Here is a 27836-nt window from a genome sequence, read left to right as displayed (position 1 = left end):
GAGCTATAAAATTTAAGTGAACAAGCACATTTTCTACCCCCAAAAATGCGTGTTAATAAATGTAGTTTTGTGTAACAAAGATACATAGTTCCAATGTAGCTGGTCACTAATTCTTAGAAGAAAGCTGTGAAAGCAAACCTCTGAATATTATAAGAAAGTTGTTTGCCTCTTTCAATAAACAGACAGAAATTCAGTTTTATGATGAAAAGATGGAGAATAAAGCAAAGTAAAAATTCAACTTCAGTTTTATGGTAACTGGTGTGTAAACCTTCTCTAATATTTTCCCTTATGTCTTAACAACTTCTTCACTCAAAATTTTTCAGTTTCTCGTTAAGTGCTACCACAACTTTGGCCTGTGGTTTCAATTATAATTTTAACCAAACCTGTGCGGATTTGAACAGTAATCTTTGTTCAATGACGTAATCCTCACCAGTAAGGTATTTAGAGCTTTGACAAGCAGAGATCTCGTGGTGTGCATTACTTTCTTTTGTTCATTCGAATACGCACAGGCGGTCCTACAGAGATGGAGGATTTCCCCAGATGCTGTGCCTGTGGCTCACATCATGACCACCAGGAGATCAGGTTGTCAAGTTTGGCCAAACTGCTGCAGGAGATGGCCTGATTCTAGAAGTGACGGATGGAGAGTGTATTGTGATTCACGATCCATTTACTTGAGCTCTTTCTAGAATTATAAATGCTAGCCACACTGATAACCTTCATGTTCATATTTTAAGAAAACAATGATATAAAATAAAATTTAAAGAAATGCGATTAGGTATGGCACATGCCTTCTAACATGGTCAGCTGGTATAAATCACCACTTCATTTTATCTTGTCTTTCCCTTCAAGGCTAAGGAAATACAATTTTTGAATTTGCATCTTTTTTCCCTTAGAATCAGAGGAATCTCTGTAACAGGTGCTGTTAGCTTTCTGTCGGTGGGCCTTTAGTGGGGCTTCTAGACTCGGCACTGATCACGCGGCCGAGAACAAAAGCAAAACAAAAAATCGTGTGACACCAGCCACCTCTAGCCTTTAATGTCTGCTTCCAGTTTATCAGAGAGAAGGTGTCCGCTGCCTCGTAAATACTTCTGTTTCACCCCGTGCACTTATGTTCCGGACATTTCAGCTCCTTTCCTCCAAAGAGAGGTTCTTAATTCACACACTTCTATATTCTTTCTCCTTAGCGAAAGGAAAGCTAGGTTATGGAGTCTGAATCCATTCTTGTACATGCGGTTTCTTCCTGAGCTATTCTCATTCTAATAAAAAAGGGAGCATACCTGGTACCCACGTTGGCACGTGACTTACCGGCATCTGGTGTCCACACTTCACTTCACTTCTAGGTGTTTTAACATGCCCAACGTGCCCGTTTACACTGCTTTGGAAATTTTATAGCTATATTTGGACATAATGATTTTACATTTATTTCTTAGTGTAAAAATAATGCATTCCTATGATGAAAAATGCACAAAAAAATTAAGAGATAAGGAAAAAACTCATTCATATTTCTGCCACCAGGAAGCAGCCACAATTAGACACTTCTGTTTTCTTTCAGTCTTTTCTAGGCATCGTTCTTGTTTGCTTATTTTAAATCCTTGTGACTATTATATATACAATTTTAACAGTGTAACATAAGAATTTTCCAATGCTATTAAAAACTTCTTCATAAATATCATTTATACTGGCTGAAAAGTTGGATATGTTTTTTAGAAAGATAGTGGTTTCCACACCTTTGCCACTATGCTTTGGAAATGTTGATTGATTAAAATGATACCAGGTACTTTTAGAACGCCTACTCTCCTGTACTGGGAGGGTTCAAGAACATCTAAGACAATCCTGGCCTTCTCCAGGAACTTAAGATCCAGTGAGGGAGATAAGGCATGTCTATAAATGCCCCTACCCCAGCTGATGATGGGCCTGCAGAAGGATCCAGACGGTGAGAGGCACAGCTCTGGCTGGGTGTTAGAGCAGACCCCGTGGAGAAGCGGGGCTGAGGCCCTGAAAAATGGGCACACTTTCCCTAGGAGGACGTTTGAGGGAGAAGAGACTACATGAGAAAAGCGTAACAGAGGGCCCATGTGAGATGTTATGGGGGCTGCAGTTGACATGAGTTAAGGCAGGAGTGGGAAAAAGGCAGGAAGAGTTGATTAGGAAAAACTATGGCCATATTTGTGATGTTTCAGGGAGAAAATGTAATCATGGATTTATTTTTGAAGAACATCTCTGTTCCCAAGAGTCATTTTGCTGGTTTGGGAAACAAAAGGAATCTAATTATTAATATAGCTAGCCATTCCACTGAACACATGAAGCACAAATATGCAATGTATTTCTACATCATTCCTTAAAAGTTGATCTCTTCTGAATTAGGTAATTTGTGCCGCTGTACTGGATACCGACCAATTGTAGAAAGTGGGAAAACTTTCTGTGTGGTAAGTTAAATAAAATTCTTTTTTCAGTTGATTTAATGTATTAATAAGCCTTTGCATAAAATCATCTATTGATTTCAATCAGCTCTAAAATAACCCTGTTTTGGCCTTTCTAACCACTGAAAGTTGTTGAATGCCACTGTCAGTATTTTTTAATAAACCTTTAGCAACTAACTTTTTTATAGCCTTAAATTAGGCACTTTCCTAAGAAGTAAAGTATATGATCCATGACATCAAGAAATGTAAACTCCAAGAAAGTGAAATCTAGCCCAAGAAATAATAAAAGCATAATTAAAAAGCAAGATATTAAAAGCTCAATATATCCTCTATACCAGGTCTACGAGTTTTGAAAGAACATGAATTAAAGAGCGTTAATAAGCAGGAAGGGAAGACACAGAGGAGACTTCTTTGAGAATAGGAATTGTGAGCAAGGTCTTAAAGGAAGTGATAGAAATGGATGGATGAGGAGAGGCCAGTAGAAAATTCCACTTAAGAAAATGCGTGGAAGTAGGGAAAAGAAAGATGTTCAAGGTTCAGCTAGAAACTGACGTGGCTGAAGCATGACAGAGTAAAAAGATATTATTTTGGGCTAAGGCATTTAGACTTAAAGCTGATAACCAATCTATGGTCATTGTCTGTTCTCAAGATAGGAGTAACACGAGAACAGTATTTCAAAAGGGAAATTCTTGGCCCCTGCCTGTGAGAAGGAGAAGCCTGGAGAGACATGTTGGGGATGAAGGCATGGACTAGTGCAGTATCCCTGGAGAGACATGTTGGGGATGAAGGCGTGGACTAGTGCAGGATCCCTGGAGAGACATGTTGGGGATGAAGGCATGGACTAGTGCAGTATCCCATGCATGAGGTGATGAGCCCTCAACCAATGTGGTGGACATGGGCCCAGAAAGGTAATTCTTTGGAAAGGGATTGCCAGAATCATAACCTCCCAACAATAAAGGATGCAGTGAGAAAGAAAGCCAAGTTGGCTTTCAAAGTTGTGAGGTCAAGGAATCATCAGAGAGGATGAAGGAGGTAGGAAAAGAATGATTTTGTGTATGCCAGGAGGGGTAGTTTTGAGATATGTTAAGGTTTCAGCACACTAAATGTCAAGAGAAGATATATTTTCAACAAGGTTTCAGGTGGAATGTTTTTCCAGCACCCATTTTTTATGGCAAAAATTAATTTTATATAACTTTGGTTGACCAAAATCAATTCAAGTTAATTCCAAATGCCAAAGTCTTAGGGAAAAACATCTGCTTTTAGGCCAGTAGTGAAGTATTTCAAAAAGCTTTGCAAACTACAGAATAGTTTATTTTGAATCCTGAATAAGATACTCTTTATGTTGAAGCATATGAATGGCCAATATCCCACCATTTTTGATCCACAAAAACAGTGATTCCATGTGATTTAACCTAATACGATATGATTATTTTCCTGGAGATAAAACGTATGCAAAGATGGATCTTTCTGTCTCGCTCATTCTGGGTCCCCACATGCAGCCACTTGTAGTTGGTTCCGTGTTGTGCGTACCGTTGTCACAAATCCGAATTCCTTCGGAACCCTGTAGGAAACTGCCTTATAAGTACAGACATCAGTGGCCACTTCTACAGCACTTCCTATGTGTCAGATACGGCACGTGCGTTTTTCATATTTGAATCTAACAAACCTGTTTGGGATGGGTTTTATCTTCCTAATTGAACAAGTCAACCCAGGTAGTATGTACCACAGCAGAAATCAAAACCCGAGTCCCCTTGACTCCATGTGTGAAGTCGAACCACAGGTCTTCAAACCGCCACAGCCCCGCAGGCTTCGTGTGCACGTGAAAAGGGCAAACAAGGGTGAAAGAAGTAGTCTGAGAATTGCCGTAAGTGACCGGTGAATTCAGTTCTACCCAAAACACTGCTTTGGGTCTGTATGAAATCTCCTGAAAATGAAGGTAAAATGGTTTGGGACTTGAATCATCCAAATAATTCAGAATAGCTCCAGTATCATCCAACTAAACTTGGGTTTTCAGTGTATTTATATTTGTGCATAGAAAGTCTTAAAGGCACTTTGTCTTCCAGGCCTTCGTTACAGATGCACACCGTCTCACCTTTAGGATAATGAAGAGCCATCTTCTTTGGTTTTTTCCACCTTATAACCCTACTCCATTGACTTCACTTCTAGTTGCGAGCCTTAGCTGGCTGGCCCCACCCTCCTCTAGCCCCCTTTGTCTTCCCTTGAGACTTGAGTGACACCATCAACGTGACCTTATCGTGAGCACGGTTGCACGCTCCTGTAATTTCCCCTAATTGCTGAGTGCTGGAACAGCTTGATCTCCACCCCATCCATCCCAGAGTCCTGGAGGGCAAGGATGCGCTCTCTTACTTCTCCCTCGGCTCCCGTGGGGCCTGGCACTCTGGAACTCAGCGTGGTGTCTAAAGAATCGACCGGTGAATTTGTTTTAAACTTCCTTACTTCCTAAGGAATCAACTGTTTGCCAAGTGAAAGGATCAGGAAGATGTTACATGGAGCAAGACGAGAGGCCTTTCGTGACTAGACAGGAAAAAGTAAGTGTCTGGTGTTCCACTTCAGTTGGGATTAACTGAGAAATACTCCCATAAATCCAAATTTATCCAAGTTTTCTATTCTTTTCAGTAAGTAAAGTGCAAAGTAAGTGAATTCAGGGCATAAACAGCTTAAAAATTGCTCCTCACATTAGGGAGCCCGTAACTGTCACGAGGCCGGTCACCACAGAAGGCTGTTTTTCTCCTGAAACTTTACAACTTTCTGTGCCTTAATCTCGGGTTACCCCACATGCACACACACAAGCACAAGTACATGCACACACACACAAGCGCACACACACAGGCACACAAGCTGTAGGGGGATGGAAGCAGTGGTGCATCTTCATGCTCAGGGCAAGGAAATATCGGCAAATAGTACCTGAGACCCAGCACAGGAGTTTAAAAGCCAATTTCTGACACCAAAGGAGGAAGCCCAGAGTACGGTGAATCTGCAGGGGAGACCATCCCGGCCCTTTGAGGGCTGAAGAACTCCCCTCGGGGCGCCCTGTGGCTCTGGCACCGCCATTTTGTGTCCCGGTGTCCGAGGGACAGACGTGGCTCTGAAGTCCCGCACTTAGAGACTCCCGTCTGTCTCCCGGTAACTCTGAAGTTCCATTGTGTTTTGTTTTGTTTTCTTGAGATGTGTACCAAACTGTATGATGAAGACGAATTCCAGCCCTTGGATCCGTCCCAGGAACCTATATTTCCTCCTGAACTGATAGTAAGATACTTCCCTTTTGTTGTCTCTTATGATGATGTGGTTTCAGCCTTTTTGTATTACGCAATGGAATTACTGAGTTTTAGACATTAAAAGTTGGAAGTGTGTCCAATATGATCATGGGAAAATAACCCATTTTTAGGGACTTGTTCACGTCCACTATAAATACTGTGGAGCAGACAGCTTAGAAGAGTGGTGTTGCCAGGAGCTCTGAGACACTTTGGTTCAAGCTCCTCAGTTGAAGATACTGAGCTCAGAGAGTGCAGGTGACTTACCCAAGGTCACAGAGCTATACTGTGAGATACGTTAAAGGCGTTTTGTAAAACTGGTAAAGTAAAACTCAAATGATACTTATTATAATGAAATTACATTACTCTTGCAATTAACTTCTCTGATTTCAACTTAGTGGGAAGAGAGAGAGAGAGAATAATATAAATAGTGTGTTGTGCCTGTCACTCTGTTCCATGACTATGCCCCATAGAGAGCATGAGGATGAGGGACATGATTCCACTGACTTCTCAGAGGGCGTCAGTCCCCACGCACCCCTCAGACTGCGAGAACCTGGACACACCTGGTATTTAAAGACTATATGTATAGATACAGATATATACGTATGTATAGAAGTATGCATGTATATTACAGACGTGTAAAAACATCCATTTACACTCTACCTGATGAATAATTTAAGGAATTTTTCTCAAGGATAATTTTGCCTCTGAACAATTTTTGTCCTGCAAAAAACCTAATCCCAAGATGGGGCTCCTCTGAGTTGCTGTTGGGGCAGAAGGAGAACGAGCAGCCTGCCTCTTTGAGTGCAGGCTAAGCCGCTGCCGCAGTGCCGGCACCTCCTCTTCACACTCCCTCCACCCGTGTAGATCGAGTTCGCCCTGCTCTACTTCCAGCTGATGGACAGACACCTATCGTGATGTTTATCAGTGGTGCCCGCCCAGATCCTATCAATCTAGGTGGTATAATGTAATTTCATCATCATAAGTATCATTTGATTTTTACTTTACCAGTTTTACAAAATGCCTTTAGCATGTCTCACAGTGCAGCTGTGTGATGTTGGGTAAGTCCCCTGCACTCTCTGAGCTCAAAGAAGGCCACCCTTTCCTGATCCCTAGAAGCTGTGGCACCTCAGAAAGCTCAAATGATGAGCAGCCCATCTGGACCCCTAGGGCAGCGGATATGCTCGTGGCTTGTGGTTCACGAGCCTCACCTCAAAGCTTGTCGGCTTTGCTTCTCTGCAGAGAATGGCAGAAGACCCAAACAAGAGGAGGCTGGCGTTCCAGGGGGAAAGGACCACCTGGCTCACCCCCGTGACCCTGGACGACCTTCTGGATTTGAAAACCCAGTTCCCCAAAGCGCCCCTCGTCATGGGGAACACCACAGTGGGTGGGTGGGTTAAGCACGTTCTGTGGTCTGGATTAGCTAACGCGAACATCTGCGTCTCTGTTAAACTCTTTGTACACACAGTTTGTTTTTACTTCTTGAGACCTGGGGACCTTTAGAATGCTTTTTTGTTTTCTTTTGCAAATAAGTCACGTGCAGCACAATTTTTACCCTGGATTACCAGTAAGTGAGATCTGTTAGCACCCATTGTCTTCCTTTTCTAATTGCTTTCAATATTTTCCTACTTAAGGGCCCAGCATGAAATTCAGAGATGAATTCCATCCAGTTTTCATATCTCCACTCTGGCTTCCAGAACTGCATTTTGTGGAGACCACAGATGAGGGTAAGCACCTTCTTTTTCAAATAAGATGTAACTATTGGCTGTTGGTTAGCTGTTAATAATGAATTACATGCACTGGGCTAATTTGAGCGTGTGACCTCATTTATTCATTTATTCATTCAAAAATAGTTATTGTGTCCCTACTGTGTATCTTTGAGGAACTTTTTCAAACTGACCCACTCAGCCGCCTCACTGAATGTTACAATGTCCTAGGAGGCACAGTGGCGGGAAGATGTCATGCAGCCCCGCCAGCCACGGAGGGACAGACGGAATAAGACGACTTAAGACACAGGCTGGCCGGTAGGAGAGGTTCTTGCCAGACATTACTCCATACTTCACGAATTTTCTCATGGCTCGTCCTGTGTGCACGGACATTCACCAAAAAAAAAAAAAAAAAAAAAAAAACCTTGGCCACAAGATTTGAAAAGTTAAATGTGAATAGCAACTTTATTTATTTTTACGCTCTGTTCACAATTCAGCAAGAAGTGCTTCCGCATCTCGTTTCTTTTGATCCTCGTGACGACCTGGGAGGGAGACATAGCAGGAAGCCTTGGTGTCTCCATTCTCCTAGAGAAGACGCAGAATCAAAGGGCTTACGCAACTTCCTAAACGTCACACAGCTAACACACGGCAAGTCAGGACTGGATCCTGGGTCTTCCTACTCCTGCTCAAGGACTCCTTCCACGGACTGCGGCGAACAAGGCTGCCTGATGAACACAGCCCACCGTCCACTACCCAAACCCAGCATTTGAATGGACAACAGGTTATGGGAGCCAAAACTGCGACATAAAATAGGGTTCTCCCTGATGAATAAACGGAAATCAAATGGAAAATTATCTGCTTCCCCTCTGACCTGCCAATCTTCCGTCAGTCTGCCCGTTCATTTTTCACCTGTTGGAAAGTCCGTGTCAACGGCCTCACAGGCGGAGAAGGAGGGAGGGGAGGCCAGGCTGGTCCAGGAGAGGCCTGGAAGCGAGGTGTGGATGTCCTTGGTTAGGGCGAGGTGGGAGCACAGACTAGGGAGGCGGAGCCTGTAGAACTGTGTGGATGCCACTCAGCCTTTTCATTATTGCCTCTCTAAGGAGCCAGAGACGTTTCCTCTCTAACCATCCCTGCAGGAAATGTAAGCACCACAGATAGAACACATATGTGTTTTTGTACAGTGTGCGGATCAGAGCTTTATGTATAAACAGAGTGAGATTTTTTTCACCCCCTTGAGTGTGGTCCCGCCCCCATCGGGAAGGCGTGAACCGGATGGCAGTGCTGCTCACAGCGTGCCCTGCCCGCACAGCGGCAGGTAGAACGGGTCCCAGGGCCAGGCAGCGTCTGTCCACTTGGGCTGATAAGGGAGCAATGGGAAGAGATGTCTGTGGACGAGGGCAAGCAGGCCATGCAGATTCGAAAGTCAATTCCCAGTTAAGCTTAGTGAGCTTTTACAAGTCCTACAGAACCTGGGCTGAAATTTTCATAGTTGATCAATATATTCAGGAAAACTCTAAATTGGGAGTAAACCAAGCCATGAATTTCAGACATCTGTGGTTGATATGTCCTAAAATATGACGGTATACATGACTGAGAAAAGGAGTTGAGTACTTAATATTTGGGAATAAAGCAAATGGCCAGAAATATCTTTATCTTTGGTCTTTGTTATTCTCAGTTAACATGAAAAGAGAAGACATATCTGAAAGATTGTTTGCGTGCAGCCGATGCCTCTGGTTACAGTTCACTTTAAGTTCATGTTCCACTGCCTTCTTCTCAGGGGTGACAATAGGTGCAGGATACAGCCTGGCCCAGTTGAGCGACGCCTTACGCTTCATTGTTTCGGAGCAACCGAAGGAGAAGACGAGGACGCACCGCGCTCTCCTGAGGCACCTCAGGACGCTGGCCGGGGCCCAGATTAGGAACATGGCGGTACGTCCCCTGGTTCTGCGCAGTTAGCCACAGTCAAGCACAGTCCTACCGTTCTGTCACTTGGCAAACATTACCCTGAAGAGGAATCCCAAGTCAGTGTCAAACAAGCCTCTACCATGAGTGTGACTGGGTGCGTGTGTGCCCCAAGTGAGAGGTGTCGCGTTATGGGTATGTGTGTGTCCAAGGTGAGAAGTGGCGTATTGTACCACGAGATTACCGTACTAGAGTCCAAAGATGCCCCAACTCTCCCAGCCTGTCCCCTGTGAGTGGTGGGATCCTGGAGAAGCCGCTTGACCCCTTTAAGCCACTGTTTCTTCATTTTAAAAATTAAGGTTCAACTAAATGGACTGTCTCTAAGATCCTGTCCAGCTCTGACAGTCTGAGAAACGTGTTTCACCCAAGGTGTAGTAAACACGAGCCTGCGGTCCCCACAGACTGCAGAAAGACTCTTTCATGGCTGGTTCTCCTCTCGGACCTTTGCCCTGAGGTCGGTTTCTAAACATGTGTGTCCCGCATGTGTCTTCTTGGATGTCCCCAGTTAGCTATTTATTATTATTACTCAAGATCTAAGAGTAACTGGTTTGAGCCACTGCCCATTCCACAGGTGATGGGCGGTTTGGCAGAATTTTGTAGGGGATGTTTCTCCTGATTTTCCCTGACCCTATTTCTACTGATTCTCAAAATCCACCATATGTTTTCAGCTCCTGCCTCTTCTGCCCCTTTTCCTGGACCACACGGTTCCTCTCGACATCACCTTGCCCCCTAAGTCCCCTCAAAGCTCCTCATTCAGGGCTGTGTCTGAAGCGGCTTTGCAGTTGGGTCAGGGCACCAGAGAGGCATTCCGCTGCACAGCAGCAGCACAGCAGACGTCTTGAGTGTGATGCTACACGTCCTGCCTCGTTAGACTTTCTCAGGCTCAGGTCTCTACCTTCCCCCGTGTCATCAGAGACTCACAGTAGGATCAGTTCTTGAAGAAATTTTCCTTCTCACCGCACATGGAAAAGGAGGATTTTCTCAAGCAACAAGTTTAGACTGTGGTCCTGGGTGGGGATTTTGCACAATATGTTGTCTCGATCTATTTAGCCCCCAAAACTCTGCGAGATCTTTCTGTGAGGCAGAGAATAGAATTAAAAACTTACACAAGATCCTTATATACACAATTCCTTATTTGTCAAATAGCTAAGTGTAGCTTAAAAAATATTATCTTTTTAATTCAGACTTTAGGAGGACATGTGGTGAGCAGACCTAATTATTCTGACCTAAATCCCATTTTAGCCGCAGGAAATGCTACCATCAATGTGATATCTAAAGGTAAGAGAGGAAGCTCTGGGTATCTGTTTTATAATTGTCGCTGTGCGTTGTGTAGCTCTTCCCACAAACCCAAGTGTGTCTGACTTGAACTAGGAGCCCAGGTACTCTAACTTAGACCCCCGAATATATGTGGGCTACATGACCTCAACGTAGGGATGAACCTGGGTCAATTACCTGTTCTTCAGATGCTCTGTGTCCTTGTAGATCAGATAAGTTACTGTACCTGACAATTTTTCTTAACTATTTGGCCGCATTTATGCACAGTCCAAACTGTGGTATCGAAGCATTTAAAGACAACATTAATGAGATGCATCTTTGTGGTTTTCAAGTTATTGGCATATTTCCTATCAGAGTTTCATAAGGATGGAAATTTTTCTAATAGGGCTTTTCATTTTAAACAAAATCAAGTTTGTGGGGCATATTACTCATTGCTTCTCTCTTTATTCAAAGACATCTTGAGCTTTGCCAAGAGAAAATGATTTAAACTTAAGGAAATAACAAATGCATATTATTCATAGGGCTACTGATATAAGACACACTCTCTTGGATTAAAATCACATTTGAAAAAATGTGGTGGGGGCAGGCCTTGTGGCATAGTGGTTGGGTTTGAGTGCTCCGTTTCAGCGGCCTGGGCTTTGTAGGTTCTGATCCTGGGTGGCGACCTACACACAGCTCATCAAGCCATGCTGTGGCAGCATGCCATATACAAAGTGGAGGAAGATTGGCATGGATGATAGCTCAGGGACAATCTTCTTCAAGCAAAAAGAAGAAGATTGGCAACAGATGTTATCTCAGGGCCAATCTTCCTCACCAAAAAAAAAAAAAAAAATATATATATATATATATATATATACACACACACACACACACACACGCATACATATATGTATGGTGGATCAAATAAGAGAGTATGGTAAATGTTTGGAAAAAAGTCCTATATATCAGACATCCCACCTCTGCCACTAGGGCCACCTCTCGCACTCTGGATGGGTCACTTAACCCCTCTGGATCTCAGTTTTCCCATTTGTGAAACACATTGTAGCCCTGGTACCCATTTCCTCTTTGCGAACCTACTTTGTACTGAGTTGTTTCCAAATAGCTTTAAATTTCTTCACGGCCAGCAATCGTGAGTGGTGTCTAGTGGGCACTAAGAACCAGAAAAGACTTTTCAGCTTCTGCAGTCCAATCCTGTGTTCTGCAGGTGAGGAGCCAGAAGCCCCAGTGATCTGTGGCTTGCCTAAGGTGACCCAGCCTGGGAGCTGGAACTAGAGCTCTCGTCTTCTGGCTCCCAGCCTGCGCTCTCTTTCCGTCAGACATATGACCTCTCTCCCTTGCTGCACATTCTCCAATTTGATAGGTTCGTCCTAACCAAGGTCATTTTCTCTATCAGAAGGAGAGCGGCAGATTCCTTTAGATGGCCGTTTCCTTGAGAGATCACCTGAAGCCAACCTTAAATCGGAAGAGATTGTGTTATCGGTCCATATTCCCTACTCGACTCAGGTAAGGGCCCCCTGACCCGCTGCCCGCCCTGAAGGAGCCCAGCTCGCCCCGCGCAGTGAGCCGCAGGGTGCTTCCGGGGTGGTGTCCTTCCATTTCCAGCCAGCTTGCGGGGGGACTTTGTGGCTGCTCCCAGGAAGGGGCAAATTCCCAGATGACCATTGGATTTGTTTTCATATCAGGGCCACATGGTGACTTTTGGGGACCCTGGCCACTTTTGCCTTCATGGATCCCTTCCTCCATAAAAAATTAAATTAAATTTAAAAATATGTGTCAGTATAAAGATGGATATAGTCCAGGCTGAATCCAGTGTTACATATTCATTCTTATTACATCCTTTTGTTTTATTTTGTTTTTAAAAGAAGAGCATTTCTGTGAGCCCTATCTCTCTGCAAAAGGAAAGCCTTTTGGGTGAGGAGCTAAAGTTTTGGTTTCAGATAAATTTGCATCTTAGTCAAGATTGAGTAAAACCATAGTCAGCGTCATCGACAGCAAGTCATTGAAAGTCAGCCAACATTTATTAACCAAATGCTTTAGATAAAGTTATTTACTTATTGTCTACTTCCCACTCTACACGCCAAGCTAAACCCTGAAGACACTGCAGGAATTTATAAGACACAGGGTCCTGTCCTTGAAGATCTCTAAATCTAAGAGAAAGGGCTTGAAAGAGGAAATAACTAATCAGCTCAGACAGGAAATGAGTGGGTGAAGAGCAGTCCCCGTGATGGGGAGAGCCCTCCCCAGTGTTCAGAGTTCAGCTGGGCCTGAGCAGAGATCCGTGGAGAGGAGGAGGAGAGCACTCCCGGCGAGAGAGGGCCGTGGTGCCGGGGTTGGAGGCCAGGCAGTAGGGCAGGGGGGCTGGAGCCGCCCGCTGAGATGACGCTGGGCTCCGGCACCAAGCATCTCTGTTGCTCCTTCAAGGAGTTCGTACATGTTCTAGCAGACAGCCATCTTTGAAGGCTTGAAAGCAGGGGCAATCTTAATGGAAGTGGTATTTTAGGAACATCAATCCACTAGAAAGATAGAGGTGAAATTGGTTGGAGGATAGACTGAAAGTTGAACGACCAGTTAGGAGGCTGATGCAATAATTCAGGCAGGAAAAAGGAAAGAGGGTGGTGGCAGCAGGAAGGGAGAGGGAAGTCCCCAGCAGTCAGCACAGTAGAGTGAATATGATCAGCGTGTCTCAGACACTTCTGTGCCGCCACTGTGTTCTCTGCCAAAATGCTTTATCCTCAAAAGTCCCCGGTGGGAGGGTTTGATTTCTCCCCACCCCCACCCCTACCACGATGGTGGCCACACAGAGAGGCTCCCTGACTTTTTGGCTCTACTGTTTTATACTAGTGATGAGATTTACCCCAGAATCACGGATTTAAACCTGAAAGAACTCTGGAGGCCCTTTGGTCCACTGGTTTTCAAGCTTTGTCTACTTTCAACAGTAGAAATTTTTGTTCAAATAAAATTTGAACACCAAACCAAATAGAACACCAGACTGGAACAGGCAAAAGTGGAGGCGTGGCGAGAGACGTCCCACCTTCCCCCGCCCCTCTCAGCAGCCCCTGGGGCACCATCGGACCAAATCCAAGCTTCTTATTGTAGAAACTGCTAAGACCCGAGTCAGCTGCCGGAGGCCACGTGTGGTGACTGAGTGATGAAGGTAGATAAGCACCAACTCTGGAGCCAGCCTGCTTGGATTCGAACCCCAGCTCTGCCACTTACTGTGGGACCCTGTGCAAGTTACTTAACCTCTCAGTGCCCTCATCAGTAAACTGGAAATGAGTGGAGTTGTTGTGGGCATTAAATAAGAATACATATAAAGCACATAGGCCAGTCCTCACACACGCTCAGCACTACCGGCACTAACAGTACCTGTGTGAGAACTCGATGTCACTCACAGGATCCTTTTCATTATAAGCAATCATCAGAGTTGTTGCTGTACTTGGGTCAGTGGAGAGAAGCACTAAATGTTCTGAGTGTTTTTCTCTTCCAAGTGGCACTTTGTGTGGGGACTGCGGCTGGCCCAACGTCATGAGAACGCCTTTGCCATTGTCAACGCTGGGATGAGCGTCAGGTTTGAGGACAGCACAGACAGGATTAAGGCGCTTCAAATGTTCTACGGAAGTGTTGGCCCCACCGTTGTCTCTGCCGGGCAGGCCTGCCAGCGGCTCATTGGGAGGTACGTCACAGCACATCTGCGACAGGAAGCGCAGGCCTTTCCAGCTTAACGCACTTTCATGAAAGGAGCACTCGGAGAGTTTTTTACTAGAATATGTGTATATATAATCATGCAGAAAATTTAAGCACTGCAGAAAAGTATAAAGAAAATAAAGATCACCCAAAAGCCAACGTCTTTCAAGATACAATGATTCTTTTCTTGCAGTTTCTGTAATAAGATTTATGCACAAATTAATCTAAGTAGATATTCTCTTCAAAATTTCACTTTTAATTAACCTGCCAAATAAGTAAATGTTTCTAACACTGTGTCCTAAGACATCTGAAAACGTCCTTAAAGCCTGTAAAGAAGATGAAACATTCCAGGCTAAAGGGCCTTCCTCCTGTCACTCTCATTATTTTTAGCCTTTGGAAAGAAGTTTTCAAAATTCTTCCAACTGGCGCTTTTATAACAGTGTTTATCCACTCATCATATTCACTCTCAACAGTTAGGACTTAAGGCAGTTTTTTCACCGGTATTAAAATAACTCGATGCTTCCAAAGCATTTACGTAGAAACTTTCACTTGTGAAAAATTTTACAAGCATCGTCAACAATGCAGCGCTCCCCTGGCCGTCCCCCGCGGTGTTCGTGCGGGCTGGTTGCTGAGACCCCGCGCTGAACGACGACGCCACGGCCCGGATCGTGGAAGCTTTGATTTTAGTCCTTTTCCTACCCAAGCTATGTGAGGTAAATCAACATTCCTGGGGCGAAATAGTTAAAATAGTGATAAAGGGGCACTTGGTAAGGAGAATTTGGGAGCCTTTGCATCAGATTCTGAAGACAGCTAGTGAAATAGCTGAGGGCATTTTGTTTAGGCTTCCAAGATGGACAGAGATTGCTCTCCATCTTCGCTTGCTGCGTCAGTGTAGCGTCTGTCTTCGCCTCTCCTGTGAAGTGCTGCCACTCTGTCCTACTAGGCGATGGGATGACACGGCGCTGAGTGACGCCTGCCGGTGGGTCCTGGATGCGGTTTACGTCCCGCCCGCGGCTGAGGGCGGCCTGGTGGAGTACAGGCGGACGCTCATCGTCAGCTTACTCTTCAAGTTCTACCTCAAAGTGAGGCGAGGACTGAACAAAATGGTAAGTGTTTTCTCTGGGTCTCCGGGTGCCTTGACATTCTTGGGGGCTTGCACATGAAGGACTTTCCTGCTTGGCTGTGATAGCGGGGTCCTCAGGGTGGGGCTCCCAGCCCCCACCGCTTCCTCCTGGCCCCTCTCCCTCCCTGTCCTTCCCGCTCCCTTCTCCTTCACTCCTGGGCTGAGAAGGGGACAAGCTTGTTAATCGTTTGCCCTACAATTTTTGTAACAAATACTAATGAGCAATATCAAGTTGACTTCCAGTAGCAAAGAACCTTCAGTAAGTGACTTATATATAACATCTTTTCCTGTTTTAAAGAAAATTTTCTTGTTAAAATAACACCTACTTTAATATTTAGAAAATGTGAGTAAGGCAAAAAGGAGGAGAAAATCATTTATAATCCCATCACCCATAATTAGCCACTATTAATGATTTGTGTATCTCTCTAAACCCTTCTTTATGGGTGTGTATATATAGGTGTCACACATTTACATCTATAGAACTGTTTATAAAGCTTGCTTATTTCTCTTAGTAACAGAAACATCTTTCCATGTCGTTAAATATTCTTCAGTGACACTGTGACATAATGGTCACATGTCATGTTTATGGAGATATGTACCATTATGTGATCTGTCCCGTATTTTTGGATGTTTAGATTGTTTCTAGTTTTTTCCTAACTGTTTTTTTCTTCCTAACCTAGTTTAAAATTACTTCCACAGCAGTGTTTCTCAAAATATGACTGTGAGTTACTCCATGACTGTGAGTGTCCCCTTGAAAAGCCATGAGTTGAACCAGAAATGACAGACAAATGACCACATCCACATTTCTTTTATGGCTGAGAGCTTTACTGTGTTAGTTCAGCCAGTCTTTTTTTTATTATTTTTATTAATATCATTTATTATTCGTAGTATCATATTCTACTTTATTATCTACTCTATTACATATTACATAATGTATTCAGTGTATAAATGATCAGTATGTACCTAATATATTATTGTATATAGTATATTAAATATATTTTTTATTTTTCATCTTCTATACATTATCATATATTCTCTTACATATTACATATCCTATTATGTTATATATTCTACAATTATAAAAGAATTCAAGATATAAAGAAGAAAAAGTTCTAAAAATCAGCTATAATCCAATAATCCTACTATTAACATTTGGAATACATACTTTTGTATTTTTATTTTTTTTAATTACAAATGGGATCATACTGTACACACATTTTTGTAACTAATTTTTTCACCTAACTATATTTCATGAGCATTTGTCAACGTCAATAAATGCACTTCTTCAAAGTCATTTTTAATGACTGCAGAATGTTGTACCTTATGGATGTACCATAGTTCGTTTAGTTATTTCCCCGTTGTTAGATATTTAGGTTAATTCTAGTTTCTTCACGATCACAGGTAATCTGTACTTGAACATCCTTGTAGATGACTGACAAGTCGTCTTTGCCCACTAGCTCAGTTGCTTCTTGGATGTTTGCCCGGAAGATTGGCCTGGATTTGAAAGCACAGCATCCATTTAGACGTGTACATATTTCCATGCATTCAGAAGGAGGCCTTGTCGTGAAGGGATGTCTTCACCTCCTGGAAATGACACTGACTTCTCCGTGTGCATAAGCAGATGTAGCTGCTCTTCAAACACCTGCTGCCCGCCCAGGGCACTTGAAGCTCAGGGCTCTCCCCCGGCAGAACTGGGGTCTAATAACTGGGAGAACAAATTGGATGACTGTTTCTACATGTCTTTTTCCAAGCCAGACATTCAGATTGTAAAACGTGAAATAATCTTCTTTTCAGGATCCCCAGAAGTTTCCTGATATCCCCGAAAACTTCACGAGCGCTCTAGAAGATTTCCCCATAGAAACCCCCCAAGGCATTCAGATGTTCCAGGTTAGTCGGTAGGGTTTTGTTTTTAATCTGTCTGTGCACTCAGATGTGTGCATTATTCATGTATCCCCCTCTTTTCAATAACTGTATCTTGTATTACTTGTAAAGATAAACCTACTAAAGCCAGCTGATGTTACCCATTGTCACCCACACATGACGTGCTTGATTCAGCTTTCATGTTTTTACTCAAGGCTACACAAAGAATTTTGAATCTCCTCCACTATTTTCAGTTTGGTTGCTTAAAATTTCCTCCTTTTCTTGGCCAAGGTCTGCCTGCCTTTACAACCTGACTCAACATTTATTGCTTTTGTGTACAGGCCCCCAGTACATAGTTGTATATTCTAGTTCTAGGTCCTCCTGGTTGTGCTGTGTGGGACGCCGCCTCAGCATGGCTCAATGAGCAGTGCTGGGTCCACACCCAGGATCCGAACCAGCGAAACCCTGGGCTGCCGAATCGGAGCTCCAGAACTTAGTCACTCAGCCACGGGGCCCACCCCAACATTTACTGCTTTTAGAAAGCCTTGCCTACTTTACTACAACCGCTCTGAATCTCCCAGGACCTTGTGTATTTTTCCTTGTACTATATTTGTTGTGTAAGCTATTTTTTCTTGTGAGACAAAGTTGACCACGTTATTTTAATGTGTGTTTGTGTGCGTTCTGATTCCTCAACAAGGCTGTAGACTCCTTGAGGACAGGAACGATGTCTTCTTTTTTGTTGGGGAGAGGGGACTGTAACCAGGAGATGTCCCTTACTATAACACTCAGTGGATATTTATGAACTTTGACTCACGGATGTGGATACCCAATGGCCTATAGTTTTTCTTGACTTGTGAGTAAGCCAGATGCATTAGACCCAGTTTGCAGTGCATGAGAATGTCTGGCAGTAAAATGACTTGCCTTGTTCATTAACAGTGTGTGGATCCCAAACAACCTCCACAAGACCCGGTTGGCCACCCAGTCATGCACCAGTCAGCCATTAAACATGCCACAGGGGAAGCTGTGTTTGTTGATGACATGCCCCCCATTGCCCAAGAACTCTTCCTGGCTGTCGTCACCAGCACCAGAGCTCATGCAAAGATCGTGTAAGGAGATAAAAGATGTGCCTATGTGTTACTGAAATGCATTTAAAATTTCGTATTCAAATTGAGAGCTTATTATATAAGTTAATTAAAAGTACTCATTTCCTCTTCTGGATGTGATTCAGTCATTTTTTAGGCATAGTTATGAAAGAATTTATGGCCAAGAGTCAAAACGTTTGCTAAATACCAGCACTTTTAACACAGAATATGGTCCATTGTAGTTCTCGCTGTGGTTGAGGAATCGTTTATATTGTACCTGAACTTAGCCCTGCAACTTCAACGTGTGCTTTCCAATTTTCCCTCCCAGATCAATTGATGCTTCAAAAGCCTTGGCACTTCCAGGTGTGGTTGACGTGATAACAGCAGAGGATGTTCCAGGGAACAATAACCACAAAGGAGAGGTTCTCTATGCACAGAATGAGGTGTGGGATTCGTGGGTGGCTGCCTGTTCAAATACTCTGCTGGCAACACCAAGATGATTATTGGTTATGACTGTAACATCCATGGATTCATGTCCACATCCACAGACTTGCAGGAAACCACTGACTCCACCTCAGTAATTCTCAAATTCTCTCCTGAATTGAGGACTCTTGGGGCCAGCCCAGTGGTGCAGCAGTTAAGTTCACATGTTCTGCTTCAGCGGCCCAGGGTTTGCCAGTTTGGATCCTGGGTGCAGACCTACACGCTGCCGGTCTAGCCATGCTGTGGCAGTCGTTCCCACATAGAAAGTAGAGGAAGAGGGGCACGGATGTTAGCTCAGGGCCAGTCTTCCTCGGCAAAAAGAGGAGGATTGGCAGTGGGTGTTAGCTCAGGGCTAATCTTCCTCAAAAAAAAGAAGTGTGGACTCTTGAGATTCTGATAAAAGCCATAAGCCCTCTCAAGGAAGGCTTCTAAAAAGTCATGAAAGTCTTAGAAACAACACAGAGCATAGGACGTTAAAAGAACCAGTGGAATTTCAGGATGACTGGATTACTGTGTGTGATACAGGAGTAGCGAGGAGTGCGGCTGAAGACAGTCATAGGCCACATAATTCAGTTCTGCACCGAGTTTTTGTAGCCCCTAAATCCCACTGAAGCTACTGTTTTAAATCTATCTTCGTAGGTAAAATAACCGTTCCTGTAGTCACGAGAACCCAGTGGGCAAATGTAAGAATGTGGGAACAGCAGGGCCTTTTAACGGTTCTGTGTTTTAGCTAATCACAGGTGGCTTTTCTGCAGGTAATTTGCGTGGGTCAGATCGTCTGCACCGTGGCTGCTGACACCTATGCTCATGCAAGAGAGGCCGCTAAAAAAGTGAAGATCGCTTATGAAGACATAGAACCAAGGATCATCACAATAGAGGTATTCAGGCCCCTTGTACCTTCTAGAATGACTAGAGTGGGCTGCTTTTGGCAGAATTCAACCCATAGAGTCACAAAATGGTGTAATTTGGGCTCCGTCTACCCTTCGTTCAGCATTATCTGTAGTTTTAGAGAGAAGGTTCTGGCAGTCCACGCCTTGAGAGGTAATGCTGAGCATTTTCGTGCCTAGAGCCCGCTTCCTTCCTGTGTCCACTTCTCTCCCGTGGCCTCTTGCCCAGCATGGCCTCAGAACACAGATAAACAACACCAGAGGAATGTCCCTGTGACCTCACATACGGACATCATCCGAGGGAAAATCCGGAGCGCTGTGAAACTCAGACCCACTATAACATTCACTGAATTACAGCTCGCGTCCTCTGTTTCTCTGCGCACTTCCTGCTTAAGCAGGAGCTCCAGAGACAGAAGACTCGGATTCGTGGTCTGACTCCATCCTTTAACAGGCTCTTAATAGCAATGAAAGCTTTGACGAGTTACTTAAACTTCTCATACCTCTGTTTCCTCATCTGTAAAATGGGAACCATGAAAGTACCTACATCAAAATGTCTCTGTGAGGTTTAAATGAGAGACTTCAAGTAAAATGCTCAGAGCAGCATTTGGGACACAGAACACAGTCAATAAATATTAGTTGTTATTTTGTTTTAGTTGTTGTTATTAATGAGGTCAAGATGATGTCCGTGGCGCTGTATATCCCCAGTGCCTAGCAAAGCGCTGAACCCATAGTAGGTGCTCAATAAATGTGTGTGATGGAGGGATAGGTGGATAGATGGGCGCGTAGGCAATATGAACCCGGCCAAGGAAGATGCAGTCTCCATCCTCTTTGATTCTCCTCTGTTTCTCCCAACAGTTGCCAAGTTCAGGTCTTTCCCAGTTGTCCCTTAAATGCCCTTAAGTCTGCCCCTCTCTTTTCATTCTCACTTTCATGTCCATCCCACCCTCCAGCCCAGTCCTCACCACCTTATTGTCAGATTCACTACCATAACCACTCAGAGAGGCTCTTGTACTCCATTTCGACCAGCTACCCACCACATTAACTTTTCCAACCCACAAAGTTCATCAGATCACTTCTCCTCTACAAGAAACTCCCCTTAGAGAAGATTCTTAGTATGGAACTCAAGGCCCTTCATAGTCCACCCTCAGTCCACCTTTCAAGCTCATCCAACTGCTTCTTGATAGAAAGCCTCTCCCCAGCCAGCCCAGCTGTGTGCTCATTTTGGCCCCTCAGCTTTGTTTCAACCTCAGCTTTTGCTTTATTGACTTCAGATGATTTCCCCTCCATTCTCAGCTGTCCTGATCCTGTCCAATTCAGCACCGAGCTTAGGTCCCCTACACAAGGCCACCCCTGAACCTTGCTGGCCCTGCCAGCCTCCTCCTTCTTGGCCTCTCTTAACTCTATGATCTGGCCTCCTCACCGCAAAGTTGGCCCCTTAACACCCAACTGCCCAGGTTATCACTCAGCAGCCGTGTTTCATATATCCTTGTCTCCGCCTCAGCTTTCTCCAGAGCCCTGAACAAAATTAAGGAGTCACCAATGCCTGTGATCCATCTTAGCCCAATTTCTGCTGACTCCCCACTGCTCAGGTTGCCTTGGGGGGTGAAGATCTGATAGGGCAGAAGCTTGGGGTTTGGATGAGGATGAATGGCTTATTAGAATGTGAAAAACCCTTTTTTCTGTTTTGGTCTTGTTTGTTTGTCCCCTGCAGCAAGCCCTGGAGCACAATTCATTTCTTTTTGCTGAGAAAAAAATTGAGAAAGGAAATGTAGAGCAAGGCTTTAAATATGTTGATCAAATCATTGAAGGTAGGTGGCCTTGCAGGAGAAAGGTGAAGCCTCTCAAGCTGAAGACTCAATGCACTCACCTGGTTCGAGAAACCCCGAAGCTCTGAGGAGAGCTCCTCCATCCTGTGGTTTTTAAATCACAGTTTAAAATGCACAAATGCTAAGTTCACAGCTCGATGAAGTTTTACGTTTGTATGAATCTATGTGAATACTACCCACATCCAGGTGTAGAACATTTCCAGCACCCCAGAAAGCTGCCTCGTGCCCCTCTCAGCAGCAACCCTCCCGAAGCTCTTATTTCTGACCTTTATGGCTGTAGATCAGTTTTACTTGTTTTGACCTTCGTGTAAATGGAATCGTACAGTGTAACTTCCTTTGCGTCTACTTCTTGTATTCAACGGTATGTATGGAAGATTCGTCCATGTTGTTGCATGGATCACTAGTTCTTTTTCATTGTTCAGGAGTATTCCATTGTATAAATATTCTAAAATTTATTTATCCATTCTACCGTTGGTGGACATTTAAGTTGTTTTCAACTTGGGGCTATTATGAATCCAGTTTCTGTAAATACTATTCTACATCCTTTGGCAAACCTAAGCACTCATTTCCAGTGGAGGATGCCCAGGAGTAGAATTGCCGAATAAAAGTGTTTTTATATGCTCACCTTCAGTAGTTAATGCCAAACATTAAAAAATCTGGATACTATTATTTATATGTTTGTTTTGACTTCCTGCACTGGCTAAGACCTAGTTAATATGATTTTTTTAAAAAACCATACCCAAATCCCACCCTAGGCCAGTGAGATGAGAACCTTGAAGTACAAGGTCGGAACATCAGTATTTTTTTAAAAGCTCCCAGGTGGTTGACTCTAATGTGTGGCCAGTGTGGAGAGCCACAGCTGTCTCTACTGAGAGAATGGCTACTGTGTTAGGTAAGAGACAACGGTAATTTTCACATCATCCATTACCCACTTCTAAATAACTGTAACGGCAAGTGCCGCAAGCTTTACCTTTTACTAAAACGTGGGAGAGACCTTTAGAATACTTGTGTCCCAGCGCCATTCTATTTAAATAGAAAAGGTAGACTGCCTCCCAATTATAGAAACAATTCACTACCTCAGAAGATAATTAGATACAACCGGAAAAGTCCTGAGAGACGCTCAGAGGTTTGACAGTATCCACACTTGTGCCAAACATTCATTACTCCAAAATGGGTTTTGTGAAAGAAACAAAATGAGATTTTACAAAGACTATAAATTTGGGCTAAAGGTTATTTAGTAATAATATAAGACCAGCTAACACTTATCAGGTACTTACTGTGCCAGACACCACGCTAAACATTTTACATGTAATATATTATTTAATGCTGAGAACAACTGTAGGAAGTGAGTATTATTATTCTAAGCCTATTTTGAACCCCTAAGTATTTACTGCTTACTATTTAATATGCAAGCAGAACAACTCTGAGAAGGAACATATCAGTCACTCCATTTTACAGAGAAGGAAACTGAGGCCTGGAAAAGTTGGACAGCTGGCTGAAGTCTTGTATCCAGTCAGCAGTAGAGCCAGGACTGGAGGCCAGGCCTGGCGGACCCCAGGCCCTTGCTCTTAACCACAGTGGTACATTTTCTTTTAATTTTTATTCTCACACTAAGGGCAACAGAGTGACAAGGTGCTAGCTCTTGGTCATGCAGGATTTTGGCAATTGTGGGAGTTTGAAATTTCGGCGCAAGTGGGAAATTTGAAATATGAAAGGAATCTGGAATTTGGGCAGAAATGACTAAATGACACAGAGAAGTGGTGTCATGCTGTGGCTGAGAGCACGGATCCTGGAACCAGGTCACCTGCCTTTGAATCCCAGCTCTGCTGTTTCTGACCTTGAGGCCTTGGGCAGCTTCCTCGACCTCTCCACGTCGGTTTCCTAATAACGCCTGCCTCATAGGGTTAGCATGAGGATTCAATGAACTAGTTATCTGTAAAGTGCTAGGCCTCAGAACAATGCCTTGCAAACTGTAAAAACTATTAATTTTAAATTAATAATTAAATTAAAAAACTATTAATTGTCAAATAAATTTGGGCTTAGATTAAATTCTATGTACACATGCGGAAAGCAAGCTGTTTTTAGTCAAGGGGGCCTTTTTGCATGACCGACATCTATCGTCCCAAGAAATAATTTCAAGAAATCCTTTTCTCCTGGTAAACAATTCACTTATTTTAACAGCACAGTCTTCTAGCTAGTTTTAAAGTAAAAATACTGCCTTCCAAATATTTAAACTAGGGCCAAATACTTCTCTTGGTACAGCCCACAAAATGATAAGGATGTACTGAACAAGCCAAAAATCTCAGCTAAACCAGGACGAGCAGACTAGTTTTAGGTTGGGGAACAATCTCAGCTCTGCCATTTTAAACCTTTGTGTCCTTTAGCAAGCTACTTACCCTTTCTGTGACTCAATTATCCTGATATCATCTAATTGAGGAATATATTGTTATTAACGCCCCCCGCCCCCATTTTACAGATGAGGATGTCAGGGTTTAGTAACTTGGCCAAACTCACTGAGCCACGAGATGACAGAGCCTGGATATGTGGCTGTTAGTCTGCGTGCTCAAGTCCAGCACATCACAGATCTCACCACCCCACTAGACAGAGGAGGGAACTGAGGCCAAGAGACGGGAGTGAATTCCCCAGTGTCATGCAGCTGGCTGGGCACAGCGAAGATTAATTAGAAAAAGTGGTTTAGCCAAATGACATAAAAGTCCAGCTGTCCATAAACTGAAGCCTCTCTCTCTCTATACACCAAACAACACCGAGAGCCCCCAAGTTGGGACTTTCAACTAAACCTTGTCCTGTGTTTATGCTTTACAGGTGAGGTCCACGTGGAAGGACAGGAACATTTTTACATGGAGACACAAACTATCCTGGCTATCCCAAAAGAGGAAGATAAAGAAATGGTGTTACACCTTGGAACACAGTATCCAACCCATGTGCAGGTAACAGGATGTTTTTGGAAACAGAGACTGCAGATGACATGAGATATGAGGCCCTTAAGGCAGACCTTCCACTCTAGGAGCCGTTTGATTCCTCCCCTCTCCGCGCCTCAGACTCCCTGCACACTTACGTTAGCTAAAGTCCAGAATGAAGAAAATGGGGCAAATATTCCCCTAAAAGGACAGACCTTTCCAATAGATCTGAAAATGTTGCTACCTTCTGAAATACAGGGCAAAGTTCATCTTTCCCATAACAATTGATTGTGTAAAACTTAATCTCAGAGAGGACAAAGCCTTAATATTATGTCCCCCTTTCCCCTTGTGGTTCATCTGCGTTGCTTCTCTACGTGAATGCTTTCGTGTGTTGGTGGTACATGTGTATGTAAATTTCCCTTTGTGGTTCATCTGAGTTGCTTCTCTACGCGCATGTTTTTGTATATTGGTGGTGCACATGCACATGTAACGGGATTGCATTTCCTAGACATTTTCAGCTCAGTGCAGTAGCACATGAATTCCAGTCCTGTTCCAATGGCTGAGAAATAAGGCATTGCTGCCCCAAGGCAAGTAAAGAAAATCCTCTGACATTCCCCTCTTCTGAAAGTGTGGAGTTGTAGGTCCTCGAAGAGTGCCAGGCACCGGGGGACACTCAGACACTTCTGCTGGGAGAAGGAGTAATGACAAGCGTCTCTGAGGGGGAAAGCCCGGGCTCCCTGGTGGAGCACAGTGAGTTGGTACCTTGAGGTCTGAAGGGATGGGTAGGCTGAGTGGGAGGAAGAAGCTACCAGCTGCCGTTCAAGGCAAAATGGAAGGCTGAGGGGACTGATGCTGAGCTGCGATGTGGCTGCAGCCTCTACAGTTGCAAGTTTTAAAGTGAACAGAGGAGGAGCGAGGAGATATGGGCTTTGCCCCTAAGCAGCTACATGATCTTCGACAGGTCGCTGGCCATCAGTATCTGTTTTTGTTAACTGAGGAAAATAATGAAGATCACCTCTGAGGTCTCTTTTGGCAGACGGTGTGTGGCTCTGGGCTCCAAATGGGTGACCAATATGTCCCAACGTCGCCCTTGCTGTCTACCATCCACATCTCCTGGGGTGCAGTCAGTCAGCTCCATGACAGCAGGCATTTCCCAGGAGTGACTAGGGCACTGGGTATGCACAGTCCATGGCCCAGAACCGGGGGCAGTATCAAAAGCAGGCCAGCAAGGATTTGAAAAGACATTTCTCCAAAGTTCTATGAATGACTAATAAGCACATGAAAAGATGCTCAGCATCATTAGTCACCAGGGAAATGCAAATCAAAACCACAACAATACCACTTCACAGCCACTAGGATGTCTGTAATCAAAAGGACAGCCAATAACAAGTGAAGAGGAAGTGGAGTAATTAGAACCTTCTTACACTGCTAGTAGGCATGAAAACTGGCACAGCCAGTTTGGAAAACAGCTTGGCAGTTTCTGGGGATATCAAAAATAGAGTGACCATATAACTCAGCAATTCCCCGACTAGATGTCTACCCAAAAGAATTGAAAACATATGTCTACACGAAAACTTATACACGAATGTTCACAGCAGTGTTGTTCACAACAGCCAAAAGTCCATCAACTAATGGATGGACACGACACAAATGTCCATCGACTAATGAATGATAAAAAAAGGTGGTCTATCTATGCAATGGAATGCTATTTGGCCATAAGAAAGAGTGGAGTACTGGTACATGCTACAACGTGGACAAATCTTGAAAACATAAAGCTAAGTGAAAGAAGCCAGTCACAAAATACTGCATACTGTATCATGCTACTTAGATGAAATGATCAGAACAGGTAAATCTACAGAGACAGAAAGCCCATTAGTAGTTGCCTGGTGCTGGGGGTGTGGGGAGAGCTGAGGTTGAGGGGAGAATGGCAATGACTGCTCAATAGATGCAAGGTTTCTTTGGGGATACTTAAAATGTTCTAAAGTTAGATTAATGACGATGGTTGCACAGTTCTGTAAATGTACTTGTTGAACTACTGAATTTCCTTTACTACGCAGAGGGGAAGTACACGGGTGAGGAAATACACTATTAAATTGTGCTCACATGGCTTCCGGGACTCCCCTCTTGCAGGAATTTGTGGCTGCGGCACTAAACGTCCCAAGGAGTAGGATCGCCTGCCATATGAAAAGAGCTGGAGGAGCCTTTGGGGGGAAAGTGACCAAGCCTGCTGTGCTAGGAGCTGTCAGTGCTGTGGCCGCCAACAAGTAAGAGTCACAGTGATAGCTGTTAACGTCAGCAGTCCTGCAGGGCAGATGCCTCCTCCGTTCTTCCAGCCCTGCGCCCCACCTCACATCCCATGGGTCATGGCCTTTCCTTTCCAAAGGAGGTGGTGAGCGCGTGGGTGAAGGAGCAGTGGACCCAGAGCCAGAGGACCTGTGTTCAAGCCCTGCTCTGCCCACTCTCTCCCACTCTCTCTGGTGCCTCGTCCAGGGCGCTCTGAGAGGGTGTCTGAATGTGGGGGGCGAACTCACACAGCTTTGGTTCTCAACCCCTTCGGCCGCAACATCCCCCTTAGGGCAGATATTTTAATCCCCTTTTAGTATCCCAAAGTGAAATCCATAATAATAAAACCTCCTTATATACGTAATTGCAAAATAATCATACAATGCCTTAATGTATATAAAAAAGAAATGAAAGTAACATAACCAAATACTGTATCATTTCAGTATCTGAATTCTCAAACATGACTAAAACAGAATGATAAAGTAATAGGCTTCTCTTTAGCTTTTAATGTCTCCACAAACTTCCAAAATGTTGCTTAAGGCATGTTCCTATCCCCATGGGAAACCACTAAACCAGATTATCTCAAGCCCCTTTCCTCATTTTACATCTCCACAACTTTATGCAGCATCCAGCATATTAACAGAGTCGTTTCCTGTAGGACTGGCCGCCCAATCCGGTTTGTTTTAGAGCGTGGTGATGACATGCTGATAACTGCTGGCCGCCACCCACTCCTCGCAAGATACAAAGTGAGTGAGAGTGAAAATTTCGGGAAACTGCCTAGAACGTTGTCCTATGATAACCAATCGATATTGAAGACAATTACTAAATTCCATACCACTTGAAAGGGATACTTGGATACTGCCTAAAAGTAACCAGAACTTTCTGGTCAGTTGGGATCATGGTCAACTTGGGCACCATCCTCAGTGTTCCTCTGGTGACTGTCGCATCAGGGCATGTGCATGAACTAGGTCTGGATCCACCAGTGGGATCAGATGTGTTTGTGTACAGCAGGGCCTGGCTGTAAAGGACTCCTGAGAAAATGGTTTTACTTGTTC

The 27836-nt window shown here is 44.0% G+C and overlaps 1 protein-coding gene across 8 annotated transcripts in view; it reads left to right on the top strand.

Moving 5' to 3' along the window:
• The window catches only part of LOC111767394 (aldehyde oxidase 4-like), a 57022-nt gene that overhangs the window by 12448 nt on the left and 16738 nt on the right, over window positions 1–27836 (top strand). For 6 of the 8 annotated variants that reach the window (XM_023622329.2, XM_070241470.1, XM_070241471.1 and 3 more), the window contains 18 exons: window positions 2365–2426; window positions 4886–4969; window positions 5607–5687; window positions 6935–7079; window positions 7327–7419; window positions 9176–9327; window positions 10545–10638; window positions 12029–12138; window positions 14124–14308; window positions 15263–15425; window positions 17237–17329; window positions 18239–18408; window positions 18713–18827; window positions 19623–19745; window positions 21466–21562; window positions 24404–24528; window positions 26629–26762; window positions 27440–27527. In XM_023622329.2, coding sequence (XP_023478097.2) covers window positions 2365–2426; window positions 4886–4969; window positions 5607–5687; window positions 6935–7079; window positions 7327–7419; window positions 9176–9327; window positions 10545–10638; window positions 12029–12138; window positions 14124–14308; window positions 15263–15425; window positions 17237–17329; window positions 18239–18408; window positions 18713–18827; window positions 19623–19745; window positions 21466–21562; window positions 24404–24528; window positions 26629–26762; window positions 27440–27527 — 2114 coding nt within the window. The remainder of the gene's footprint in view (window positions 1–2364; window positions 2427–4885; window positions 4970–5606; window positions 5688–6934; window positions 7080–7326; window positions 7420–9175; window positions 9328–10544; window positions 10639–12028; window positions 12139–14123; window positions 14309–15262; window positions 15426–17236; window positions 17330–18238; window positions 18409–18712; window positions 18828–19622; window positions 19746–21465; window positions 21563–24403; window positions 24529–26628; window positions 26763–27439; window positions 27528–27836) is intronic. The other 2 variants (XM_070241473.1, XM_070241475.1) reach the window with 1 other exon arrangement.

This window comes from Equus caballus, chromosome 18, assembly GCF_041296265.1.
Source record: "Equus caballus isolate H_3958 breed thoroughbred chromosome 18, TB-T2T, whole genome shotgun sequence".
NCBI classification, from domain to species: domain Eukaryota; kingdom Metazoa; phylum Chordata; class Mammalia; order Perissodactyla; family Equidae; genus Equus; species Equus caballus.
This window is presented reverse-complemented; position numbering and strand designations above follow the sequence as displayed.